Genomic DNA, 13,550 nt, shown 5'->3' with positions numbered 1-13,550 from the left:
CTCAGATTTTGGAAGCTGGATATCTGATGAATGTTGATCTGGTCTGATAAATAATGAATGACCTAACAGACTTAAGACCTTTTCTCTTAACAGAGAAAGCTGAATTGTAAGCCAGTACTGGAGAAAGCTGGAGGGCTAATTTACATTGCAGATCCCCACAGAGGCTTTATGTTGGTAGAAATTGGAAATAAGAGAGGTAGGGCTGAAAAGAGAACACACAGTCTCATATCCTTATCCCAAAAGAAGGTTGAAGGTTTATTCTCTGCAGAGAATCAAACAGAGTGTCACTGGACTGAAGAACAACTGTGTGTGGTAGTGCTGAACTGAAAATAAGGAGTAACTGGAAGTTTTCATACCAAATATAACCCTCTCCTAACTTCTGCTTCTCCCAGAAGACACTGGTGGTAGGCACGAGATATAAAGTCATCTTTAAGGAATCGGACCAGCCTAAGAGAAAAGAGCTACTGGTATTAACATCAGAGATTCCAAGGAAATGGCTTAGCTAGATACACCAGAAGGAAAACCACCTTTGACAAACTTAAAATGCTTATCACAATTCCAGTTCAGTTTCACAGTGTTTGTTAATACATACGAGAAGTGGCAAAGGATCACCAGACATTTGAGGACCAAAACATTATGAGTTAAGGAACGTAAACAAACAGGAAAAATAAGTTAAAGGAAGTAGAGTTTATTCAGGGGAACATTTCAAAAACCTAGTAGAGTATGCACTAGCTGGTTTGGCTCATTGGTTAGGGCATTGGCCTGTGGTGTGGCCATGGGTTCAATGCCAGTCAAGGACATGTACCTCAGTTGTAGGCTTAATCCAGACCCCAGTTGGGGTGCATGTGGAAGGCAACCAATCAATGTGTCTCCCAGTCCCTTCCACTCTCTCTGAAAAATCAATGGAAATATATCCTCTGGTGAGGATTAATAAACAAACAAACAAAAACTAGTAGCATATCAAGAACAAAAAATAAGTTTTTAGAAAATAATAATAGAATAGTAGAAATTGAAACCCCAAATAAAAGAAGATAAAATAGAGGCACTCTCTCAGAAAGCAGAGCAAAAGGCTAAAGAATAGAAAATTGGAAAGAAAATAAAATAAGGGGGTCATGTTTAGGAGGCTTAATATCCAAATAGTAGGAGTTTCAGAGAGGACAGAAAATAGAGGGGAGAAAAATCAATATTTTAAGAACTAAATATGAGTTTTTAGTTAAAAGTTTTTTTTGAGAGCTCAATGTAGTGGATGAAAATATCCTCACACCATGGCACATCATTAATAACAGTTAAGATTGAAGACAATGGAAAAGTCTACAGACTTCATGAGAAGAAAAGGAGATTTCGTGTAAAGGACAAGGATACAGAATAGCATCAAACTTTTCAGTAGCAACCCTTGGAAGGTGTAATATGATTGTGCATTGCCTGGAATAGTCAAAGGAGAAAATGGAATTGTGTTCTTAGGCTGTATCAATGTGTTGTGATTGTAGAATTAAGACATCTTCAGCCATGCAAAGTCTTAAGAATTTACTTTCTATACCTTTTACTAAGGTAGCCACTGAGAGGAGTACTCATCAAAAACAAGGGAATAAACCAAGGGGGGAAAAGGAGGGAAGGAAAATAAGCACAGGAGAATGGGGGAAGGAATCCCCTGGATGATAGTGGAGATCCTAGAGTGATAGTGAAATACCTTTTATGAAAATAACCGGACAAGTAGAGAAAAGCTGGTCCAGATTATAGAGTTTGGGAAGGCTGTAGTGAAATTGACTCTGTAATGTGCTCCATAAGCACTGTAGAATAATGGGTTTGAAGTAGTATCCATCTATAGAGCCATGGTCTATAACATCCAAAATGACCAAAAGAATGACCAAACACTGGGAGTCAGTTCTGCAGTCAGTGCTGCAGGCTCCATGGCAACCCTGCACTGACTGCTGAGGGGGCTGTGGATCAGACCCAGAAAGAGAAGCAGGGTCTGATCCAAAGCTTCCATGGCAGCTGATCAACCCTTGCCTTTCTTTCTCTCCAGGCCTTGCCAGCAGCCACAGGGTCTGTTGTTCAGCCCCCTCATTCTGATCAAGCCCAGAGATAGGCCCGGAGACGCTGACTGGCATAGAAACTGACCAATCAGAACCAGATATGGGTGACCTGAGAGGAGCCAATGGCTGCCTAGGGGGCAGAGCTTTTGACACTGACTGGCATAGAAACACACCAATCAGAACCAAAATGGGTGAACTGGGAGGATCCAATGGCTGTCTAGGAGGCAGAGCTTTTGACGCTGACTGGCATAGAAACCGACCAATCAGAACAATCTGGGTGAACTGCGAAAGGCAGAACCTAAGGTGGGGGCTGAGAAGGGGTTTTAAGGGCAACAGCTGTTTGGTGCAAGAGGTAAGAAAGGGGTTCAATTTTTTAATGACCAGTTGGCAGTATAGTGCATATGGCTGGCTATCAGTCTAGATACAGGGATTATGTATTTTTGTATGCCAAGAGCATCTCCTCCTGCTGAAAAAGACTCCACCCCCACCTCCCACCCCAATTAAGCAATCCTATACAATCTATACTACTAAAAGGGTAATATGTTAATTAGTCTGGGTCGACCAGCCATCTTCCAGATGTCCGAATTCTTTCTGGACAAAGCCATGGTGGTGGGGGCTGATGCAGAGGCAGTTAGGGGCAATTAGGTTGGCAGAGGAGGGCAGTTAGGGGCAATCAAGCAGGTAGGCAGATAAGCAGTTAGGAGCCAGCAGTCCCAGATTGTGAAAGGGATGTCCAACTGTCAGGTGGATCAGGTCTAAACCAGCAGTTGGACATCCCCCAAGGGGACCCTCATTGGAGAGGGTGCAGGGCTGAGGGACCCCCACCCCCAATCACGAATTTTGTGCACTGGGCTACTAGTTAGATACATAAAAAAGCAGAGAGGCAGGATTGAAGGTAAGGAACAATTATTAACTCTGGGGAAAACAGAATGTAGTTGAAGACAGGAAAAGTAACAGGCATGCTACCTTTCTCAGTTGTGACCGGCATTTACAGATTCATCCTATATAATAGAGAAATATGCAAAATAACCGGAATGCCGTAACATCATGACCGATCAGCAGGAGGCATGCACAGCAGGAGTGAGTGGGCAGGGACTGCCATCACCAGGAGGACCTCCACGCTGAGCGGCCCCCAGTGGAGGCAGTCCCTGTGCGACCCAACCCAGAGGCCACCCAGCCCGGGGGCAGCCCCTGGCTCTGCTATATTGAGTTTGTGATTTCCAAGGAAACAGCCAGAAAGGATGATAAATTCTACACAAATGCCTTAGCTGGCACCTATCTAAGCAGCAGCTTTGTTTAAATCGAGCCTTTTCCGCAGTGAATGACCCCAACCCTCCCTGGACCAGGCAGGTTCCTGTGGAGTGCAATCTCCATGCAATACACCAAGAGCCCCAGTTTCATCCCTGGTGATCTCATGCACGTTATCTCGGGGCAGCGGTGAAGGAAGGCAAAAGCATCACACAGGGCAGCTCTGACGAGCAGGCAGAAGGAAACCATGTCTGGCAGACACTTCCCTGCCACCCTCTTCAACATGTACAAAGAATCAAATAAACCAATACAAATACCTCGCCCCCACCCTGGAGAGATCCCACCCAGGCATTGCATACCTGCTTCCCACCCCCTTGATCCAAATGGGCAGGTTAGGGGGTATAGAGGAGGAGGAGGAGCCTCACAGGAAAGGGGTCCCCAGAAATGCACCCCTGTCTTCCCTCCAGACCTGACCTCTTGGAGTGCAGGGCCTGACCCCACCCCCAGAAGATTTGAATATCCCAGAACCTCCAGTGCTTCCATGCACTGGGCATTCCCATGTCTTCCCTGCCTCCCAGCCACTGATCCTCACTGTCTCCTACCCCAGAAACACTCCGTCCTCCTCAACTTTTGATCTTTATAGCCTAAATGCATGGTGGGCATTGTTGCTTCTCCATGGATTTTATTTGATAAAAACCCAGTGAAGTTATTTAGCAAATGAGCTGCTCAGACTTCATCAGGGACAACAAATGATACACCTTATTTGGCTTTGATAGCAAAGCAATCTTATTTTTTTACTAGAGGCCCGGTGCATGAAATTTGTGCATGGGGGGGAGGGGTATCCCTCAGCCCAGCCTGCACCCTCTCCAATCTGGGACCCCTCGAGGGATGTCCGACTGCCCGTTTGGGCCCAATCCCAGTAGGACATCCCTCTCACAATCCAGGACTGCTGGCTCCCAACTGCTCACCTGTCTGTCTTCCTGATTGTCCCTAACCACTTCTGTCTGCCAGCCTAATCACCCCCTAACAACTCCCCTGCCAGCCTAATTGGTAGCCTAACTGCTCCCTTGCCAGCCTGTTTGCCCCTAACTGCCCTCCTCTGTAGGCCTGCCCCCCCCAACTACCTTCCCTTGCAGGACTGGTCCCTCCCAACTGCCCTCCCCTGCTTGTTTGATCATCCCCAACTGCCTTCCCTTGCAGGCCTGGTCCCTCCCATCTACCTTCCCCTGCTGGCCATCTTGTGTCTACATAGGGGCAGGATCTTTAACCACATGGGTAGCCATCTTGTGTGTTGGAGTGACAGTCAATTTGCATATTACTCTTTTATTAGATAAGATAGAGGCCTGGTGCACTGGTGGGGGCCAGGTGGTTTGCCCCGAAGGGTGTCCTGGATTAGGATGGGGGTTCCCTTGGGGCATGAGTCAGCCTGGGTGAGGGGCCTGTGGTGGTTTGCAAGCCAGCCACTCCCCCCGGTGACCCAAGCAGAGGTCCTGGAATCTGGGATTTATTTATCTTCTATACTTGAAACTTTGTAGCATTGAGCAGAGCCAAATCTCCTGTTCCCTCCATGGCAACAGCGATTTTTGTTGGGATTTATTTATCTCCTGTCATTGAAACTTTGTAGCCTTGAGTGGAGGCCTGGGTCCACCAATGTGTGTGGAAAGCTTGGCTTCCTCCATTGCCAGTGAAATCCAAGCCTCCTGCTTGCTCCATGGCCACACCCATTTTGGTTGGGTTAATTTGCATACTCGCTCCTGATTGGCTGGTGGACATGGCTTGTGGGTGTATTGGAGTGATTGTTCATTTGCATATTACTCTTTTATTAGATAGGATTTTTTAAAATAGATTTTTATTGACTTCAGAAAGGGAGAGGGAGATAGAAACATCAATGATGAGAAAGATTCATTGATTAGTTGCCTCCTGCATGTGCCCTACTGGGGATCAAGCCTGCAAACCAGGTGTGTGCCCTTGACCAGAATCAAACCCGGGACCCTTCAGTCCTCAGGCTGAAGCTCTAGCCACTGAGCAAAACCAGCTAGGACAAGCAATCCTATTCTTAAAGACTTGACTTTTGTCATAAACAAGTGAATTTGAATCATATCAAACCAATAAACATTTTTAAATGAGATGTCTGTTCATTTCTACTAATGCAATTCTACCTTAAAGCTCATGTTGTATAATCTATACTAATAAAAGGGTAATGTGCTAATTAAAATAGAAGTCTTCTGGACATCCACACAAAGCCACGGTGGCGGGGGCTGAGGCATAGGCTGTAGAGATGACCAGGCTAGCAGCGGAGGGCAGTTAGGGGCGATCAGGCCAGCAGGCAGAGGTGGTTAGGGACTATCAGTCAGGGAGGCAGGTGAGCAGTTAGGAGCCAGCGGTTCCAGATTGCAAGAGGGATGTCTGACTGCTGGTTTAGACCCATTTCCACAGGCATTGTGCCTAAACCGGCAGTCAAACATCCCTCAAGGGGTCCCAGATTGGAGAGGGTGCAGGCCAGGCTGAGGGACACACACACACACACACACACACACACACTTCATGCACCAGGCCTCTAGTTACATTGATAATGACTACATTACTTTGTTAGGAGGATGGGAGTATTGAAAGCATTATGAGGGTTGTAGAGAGCAGCATAGAGATACATAAAACTGAGGCTCATATTAAATGGAAGAAACTGCTATTTCAACAAGTAATAAAACACATATATTATTTAGAGATAAAGAGGTAATCACCTAAAAGGGAGTTGAGAGATGAGGCAAGGGACTGCTAATTTTTATGCAGTCATATAGAACTAGTTAATTGGCTCTATGCATATACTAATACAACTGTGATGAAAATAAAAATTATGGTATGATTTGTGCTTTTTTGAAAAACTGCATAGATTTCTACTGTTCTTATAGATTTGTCTCAGGTTATGTTAAACAAAAATGTATTTTGTCCTGTAGAGACTGATAATGTCTTGTCTGTTTTTGTTATCAGATCAGATCCAAGCTGTGAAGACATGAAAAGATAGTATTTGTAAAGCTCAACAATTGTCAATTCAAGGAATATATCTTAAAGCAAACTGAATACATTAAACTTTTTAAAGATGTTGGTACATCTAAGAATATTTTATAATCTGCTTGCATTTATGGACTCTGAATAAAGTTTATAAGAATATAAGATTTCACATATGCTAATTTGGCCATTAATTATATGAAAATAAATCCTCGGAAAGGATCCCCAGAATATCAACCTCTTGGTAAAAGTCTATACTTGTTCGTAATGAGAATGTTAAAGTCCATCTCAATATCTCATCGTGAATTATGATATCTTCAGTGTATTTTTTAATTGTCTTAAAAAAAAGTTATAGTATGACTGCAATAGGATTGTGCTTGTGAAAAAGAACTTTAAATATTTATAAGGGACCATGGGTGATTAATGTATATTTTTACTATATGTCTATGTCACCATCAATAAAACATAAAATACATCAACTAGTGTGCTTTGTTTATGCTGAAATAATAATGCTGTGTTAATATGGCACTTGGTATTTTACTGTCAAATATTTGTCAACCTGAGACCAAGTTATGCTGAAGTTATTTATCCAATGAATATGTATTGGGTAACTCTATACCTGTACTAGTTTGACACTATACTATGCAATGATGATAGAAGGTAAATTAAACATACTCCTTCTCCTCAGAGAACTTAAAATTTAATGAGGCAGAATTTGAGAATTTTATAATATATTATTTAATTTTTTATTTCATTGGCTGAATGAAAATATTTTATACTAAGACTGAGTTATTAAAATGAGTTAATGTGTGATTCTTCAATTATTATAACTGACTTTCTTTAAAATTCCTCCAGTTTACTATAGCACTTTGTTGAAATAGATTGTGACCAAACTGTTTGTTTTTTTTCTGAACAAAAACTGCTACATAAATGTTTTTTAGAATCTCAGTCTATAGACATATCTCAGTCTTTAGACATATCACAGTATATAAATTGTGTTATTCTCAAAACTTAGAGACCACTTGGAATTATGAACTCTAAATAGAACCTTTGGTTTTAAATTAATCACTGGGAAACAGTATAGAAAGCAGTGGTATAAATTCTGGAAAATATTGTATATAAAGAAAAACTGGAATATTTGTTGTGTAACATCTTAAACATACTTAGCTATGGAAATTATAAAAAGCAGGCAAAAGGTGAGCATTAAAGATGTGATATAGTAACTGTGGGAGTGATATGTTTCAGAGATTCGAATAAAATAATTTTAAAACTACAGTAAAAGTTCTGTAATACACTTTCTCACAGTCTTGAAATCCCAGTGACTTGGAATTTGTCAAGTTCAAAGTTATCCAGGATAGTCTATTGGTTCCGCATTTTCAGCTAGCTTGCCAGCCTTCCATTAATTGTGGGGTTTTTTTAAAAAAAAATAAATCTTTATTGTTTAGATTATTACAAATGTTCCACTTTTTTCCCCCTCCATTGCTCCCCTCCTCCAGGTTCCCACCCCACCCTCTGCCCTTTCCCCACCCCCCATTGTCCTCATCCACAGGTGCACAGTTTTGGGTTTTTTTAATATATTTTATTGATTTTTTTACAGAGAGGAAGAGAGAGAGATAGAGAGATAGAGAGTTAGAAACATCGATAAGAGAGAATTATCCATCAGTTGGGGATGTGCCCGCAACCAAGGTACATGCCCTTGACCAAAATCGAACCTGGGACCTTTCAGTCTGCAGGCTAATGCTCTATCCACTGAGCCAAACCGATTTCGGCGAGGTGCACAGTTTTTGTTCAGTCTCTTCCCACACCCCCATTCCCCTTTTCCTCCAGAATCATCAGTCCACTCCCCTTCCATACCTCTGATTCTATTATATTCACCAGTTAATATTGTTCATCAGATTTTTTAATTCCCTTGGTTTTTAGATTTACTTGTTGATAGTTACGTATTTATTGTTCATAATTTTTATTGTTATTTTCTTCCTCTTTCTAAAGAACCCCCTTCAGCAATTCATATAATTCTGGTTTGGCAGTGATGAACTCCTTTAGCTTTTTTTAATTTGTGAAGCTTTTTATCTAGCCTCCAATTCTGAGTGATAGCTTTGCTGAGTAGAGTAATTTTGGCTGTAGGTTCTTGCTATTCACCACCTTGAATATTTCTTGCCATTCCCGTCTGGCCTGCATGGTTCCTGTTGAGAAATCAGTTGACAATTGTATGGGTGCTTTTCTCTGGCTCCTTTTAATATTTTCTCTTTGTCTTTTGCTCTTGGAATTTTAATTGTGATGTGTCTTGGTGTGGTCCTCTTCAGATTCCTTTTGTTTGGGGTTCTGTGTGCTTCTTGGACTTGTAAATCTATTTCTTTCACCAGGCAGGGGAAGTTTTCTGTCATTATTTCTTCCAATATATTTTTGGTATCTTGCTCTCTCTCTTCTTCTGGGACCCCCCATAATTCTGATGTTGATTTGCTTGAAGTTGTCCCAGAGGTTTCTTACACTATCTTCAACTTTCTGGATTCTCTTCTCTTGCTTCTGTGGAGGAGTGTCCTTTGGCTCTTTGTGTTCCAAATCTTTGACTTGATTCTTGCGATCTTCCATTCTGTTTTTAGGACTCCGTATAATATTTTTTATTTCAGACAATGTATTCTTTATTTCTAGTTGATACCTTTTTACAGTATATCCTCAAAGGTCCCATTTATCTTATCGGCCTTTTCTAGGAAATTCTTGAAAAACCTTATAACTGTGATTTTGAACTCAATGTCATTCTTTTACTTTCCTCCATTTCCTTCCTTTGTGTCCTGCCTCTTCTCTGCATTTTAGCTGCTTCCCTGATTTAATGGAATCAGGTGTCCTGGCAGAGCCCAGTAGCACAGCCTTCCCAGTTACCTGAGGTGGATAGTCTTAGTGTAGCCCTTTGTGGGCTGTGTGTGCAGTCTTGTTGTTAAGCCTTGCTTTTTGTTGGTTTCACTGGGAAGTGTTTATCTCCAAGCCAATTGGCTGTGAGGATCAGCAGTGTCTCAGCTATAAGGGCTTCTGTGCTCAGCTTGGATGAGGCGGAGTCCGGGTTGGTGCAGACAAGTTTTGGTTCCCCAACAGTCCTGCCTTAGGAAAGTTCTATTCACGGTGAGTCCCACAAGACTGGCTGCAGGCATGAGCACCTCTTGTGAAAAGGCTGTTCTCGAGTTTTGCCTGCTCCATGACAGCTAGTTTTTTCCCGGCTCAGAGTTGTCTTTCAATGCAGTTGGGAGTTTTTTTTCTCCAGAATGAGAAAGGCAGCCACTGGGAGGGCTTCTGTGTTCCGTTTGGATGTGGCGAAGTTTCGGGGTGGTGCAGACAAGCTTTGGTTTCCTGTCAGCCCCTCCCTAAGAGGGTCCGGTTCCTGAGTCCTGCAGTAATGGCTGTTGGCCACATGCACCTCCGAGAGAGCTTTGCCCACTGCCTGCCAGTCCTGCCTCTCCCTGACTGGGGCTGTCTATCAGAGCAATAGGGCGGTTCTGTTTTCCTCCCGAACAAGAAAGCCAGCAGCGTATTAGCTGCCCGCCCTCTCTGTGCACCGGGAGTAAGCCAACAGTGAACTCGGCCCACCCTCTCAGTGCACCTCGAGTAAGCCAGCAGCAAACTCGGCAGCCGCCTTTTCCGCATGCACAGATCTCCGCACCTCCACAGTTCCTGAGGCTCAGCGTCCCTTCTCTTTCCTTCCTAGATGGTAGAGCTTCCACTCAGCCAGCCGTCTGGTGTTTCAGGGCGATGTTTCCTATGTTTTCCAGTTTTAAATTTAAAATTGTTGTGGTAGGCTACCTTTAGGTGTCTACCCTATGCCACCATCTTGGTTTGCCCTCCATTAATTGTTTTGATGAGGACAAAAAGTGGGACTTACTAATTGAGTGGACTCAAATATAAAAAGGACATTATGAAAACACTGTGATTTAATAGAAAAACTAGTATTCTATAACTATTTTAGGAGGATGCAGTAGAGTAACACACTAATAGTTATTAATCTGTGACCACTATATTTTGAGCAAATTATATCACACATGATTTTGCATCACTTAATTTTCACAATAGCCTTATGTGACAGGTTCTATTATTTGTTTTATAGATAAGAAAATTGAAGCCTAACGAAGTTAAGTCATTTGGTGAAGGTCACAGAGCTAGTAAATTGTGGTGCTAGGATTCAGAACCAATCTGTTTAAAGTGGGTGATTAAAGAAACAAGAATATTACAGATATTAGAAATATAGAGGTGTCTGCTATAAAAATAGTTAAAAGTATTGAAAAGGTTCTCACTGTGTAAGGAAACCCAGATGAGGATGGAGGTGGTCAGAGATAAGGGACTAGTTTTTGTGTTTGTTTTTTCTCTTTGCTTGTTTTAAGTCTATTAACACCTCAGATTTTAAATTATGGGCATAAAAGACTGATAACAAATAATTCTTAGGTTGATACACAGTTGATTACTGTCCCACAAACTACAATAGTAACTCATACCTATGCAAATATTGAGACAAAAGAGTACTTTTTCCTTTGATTTCATGTTCTCCAAATATAAACATCAATTATTACTCTAAACTTTTAAGTAAAGATTATGTAGAAGCGGTTGGGCAACAATAGCCACATGATATCATGTGTGTATAAACAGAGGTTATTTGGTTTGTATTTAACATGCAATTAAAATTTATTGCATTCTAAAGCTCAAGCTGGTGCTTTTTCATCTTTAGACATCACTGTGTTACAAATTTTACTCTATAAGCTCTCCATTTCAATATAATACCTCATAAAGTGTTCAAAACATCCTGTTATATGTTTTGCATTTAAATATTTATATATGGCCCTATTCAGCTTGTGCTTTGTAAATCATGAAAGGGCTGGGTTTTATATATTTGTTTTTCATTTATAGGTTGCTGGCTAAAAATTATGAATTGTCTCCTGGTTCCTCAAGTTATTATTTTTTTAATAAATCTTTATTGTTCATATTATTACAAATGTTCCTCATTTTTCCCCCTCCATTGTTCCCCTCCACCAGGTTCCCACCCCACCCTCTGCCCTTTCCACACCCCCATTGTCCTCATCCATAGGTGCAGTTTTTGTTCAGGCTCTTCCCACACTGCCCACTCTCCTTTTCCCTGAGAATCGTCAGTCCACTCCCCTTCCTTTCCTCTGATTCTATTATATTCAACAGTTAATATTGTTCATCAGGTTTTTTAATTCCCTTGGCTTTTAGTTTCACTTGTTGATAGTTACATATTTGTTGTTCATAATTTTTATCTATATCTTCTTCCTCTTCCTAAAGAACCCCTTTCAGCAATTCATATAATTCTGGTTTGGCAGTGATGAACTCCTTTAGCTTTTTTTAATTTGTGAAGCTCTTTATCTGGCCTTCGATTCTGAGTGATAACTTTTCTGGGTAGAGTATTTTTGGCTGTAGGTTCTTGCTATTCATCACCTTGAATATTTCTTGCCATACCCGTCTGGCCTGCATGGTTTCTGTTGAGAAATCAGCTGACAATCATATGGGTGCTCCTTTATATTATAGGTAACTACCTGCTTTTCTCTGGCTGCTTTTAATATTCTCTCTTTGTCTTTTGCTCTTGGGATTTTAATTATGATGTGTCTTGGTGTGGTCCTCTTTGGATTCCTTTTGGATTTTGGATTCCTTTTGTTTGGATTCCTGTGCGCTTCCTGGACTTGTAAGTCTATTTCTTTCACCAGGTGGGGGAAGTTTTCTGTCAATATATTTTTGGTATCTTGCTCTCTCTCTTCTTCTGGGATCCCCATAATTCTGATGTTGTTTCGTTTGAAATTGTCCCAGAGGTTTCTTACACTATCTTCAACTTTCTGGATTCTCTTCTCTTCTTGCTTCTGCGGAGGAGTGTCCTCTGGCTCTTTGTGTTCCAAATCTTTGACTTGATTCTTATGATCTTCCATTCTGTTTTTATGACTCTGTATAATATTTTTTATTTCAGACAATGTATTCTTTATTTCTAGTTGATCCCTTTTCATATCCTCAGGGGTCTCGTTTATTTTATTGGCCTTTTCTAGGAAATTCTTGAAAAACCTTATAAGCGTGGTTTTGAACTCTATATCCAGTTGCTTCTTTTCCTCCATTTCTTTTGTTTGTAATCTGTTTCCTTGTCTCAGCATTTTCACAGCTTCCCTGACTTGGTAGGGTGGCTTTGTGTGCTAAGGTGTCCTATAGGTTCAGTGAGTCAGCTTCCCAATTACCTGAGGTGGACAGTCTTGGTGTAGCCCTTTGTGGGCTGTGTGTGCAGTTTTGTTGTTAAGCCTTGCTTGTTGTTGGTATCACTGGGAAGCATTGATCTCCAAGCCAATTGGCTATGAGGATCAGAAGTGTCTCAGCTAGGAGGGTTTCTATATTCCGCTTGAATGGGGCAGAGTCTCAGTGTGGCACAGACAAACTTTGTTTGCAACAATTGGTTGCAGGTGCACGCACCTTTTTGGTATAGGTGCAGACAAGCTTTAGATTCCTGTCTGTCACTCCCTAGGAGAGTCCCATTCACTGCAAACGAGGAAGCTAGCCACTGGAAGGGCTTCTGTGCTCTGCATGGATGGGGTGGAGTCTCGAGTGGTGCAGACAAGCTTATTCAGCCCCTCCCTACGAGGATCTGGTTTCTGAGTCCCACAGTAATGGCCGCTGGCTTCACACATCTCCGAGAGATCTCTGCCCACTGCCTGACAGTCTGGCCTCTCCCCGTCTGGGGCCGTCTATCAGTGCAATAGGGTGGTTCTGTTTTCCTCCCAAACAAGAAAGCCAGCTGCGCTTTAGCTGTCCGCCCTCTCAGCACGCAGGTAGTAAGCCAGTAGCAAACTCGGCCCACCCTCCGCACTCAGCAAGCAAGCCAGCAGCAAAGTCGGGCGGCCGCCTTTTCGCACACACAGTTCTCTGCACCTTCACAGTTCCTGAGGCTCAGCGTGCCTTCTCTCTCCTCCCCAGATGGTAGAGCCTCCTCTCAGCCAGCCGTCAGGCACTTCAGGGCGATGGTTCCCCTGTTTTTCAGTTCTAAATTTAAATCATTTTTTATTGTTCAATTACAATTGACATACTGTTGTATCACTTTCAGGAGTACACCCCAGTGATTAGACTTTACATAAAGTTCTTACATAACTTTCTAAGTGATCATCCCAATAAATCTCATACCCATCTGACACCATACATAGTTATTAAAATATTATTGACTATACTTATTATGCTGTGCTTTATATCAACATGACTATTCTGTAACCACAAATTTGTACTTCTTAATCCCTCACCTTTTTTACC

The 13,550-nt window shown here is 42.0% G+C and overlaps 1 protein-coding gene across 7 annotated transcripts in view; it reads left to right on the top strand.

Moving 5' to 3' along the window:
• ARL6 (ADP ribosylation factor like GTPase 6) overlaps positions 1-7,565 on the top strand; it is a 53,507-nt gene extending 45,942 nt beyond the window's left edge. For all 7 annotated transcript variants that reach the window (XM_036446478.2, XM_036446475.2, XM_045584047.1 and 4 more), the window contains one exon: positions 6,267-7,565. In XM_036446478.2, coding sequence (XP_036302371.1) covers positions 6,267-6,300 — 34 coding nt within the window. In that variant the 3' untranslated portion in view covers positions 6,301-7,565. The remainder of the gene's footprint in view (positions 1-6,266) is intronic.
• The last annotated feature ends 5,985 nt before the right edge of the window (positions 7,566-13,550 follow it).

The sequence above is a fragment of the Pipistrellus kuhlii genome, unplaced genomic scaffold (assembly GCF_014108245.1).
Source record: "Pipistrellus kuhlii isolate mPipKuh1 unplaced genomic scaffold, mPipKuh1.p scaffold_m20_p_2, whole genome shotgun sequence".
In the NCBI taxonomy this organism is placed as follows: Eukaryota; Metazoa; Chordata; class Mammalia; order Chiroptera; family Vespertilionidae; genus Pipistrellus; species Pipistrellus kuhlii.
This window is presented reverse-complemented; position numbering and strand designations above follow the sequence as displayed.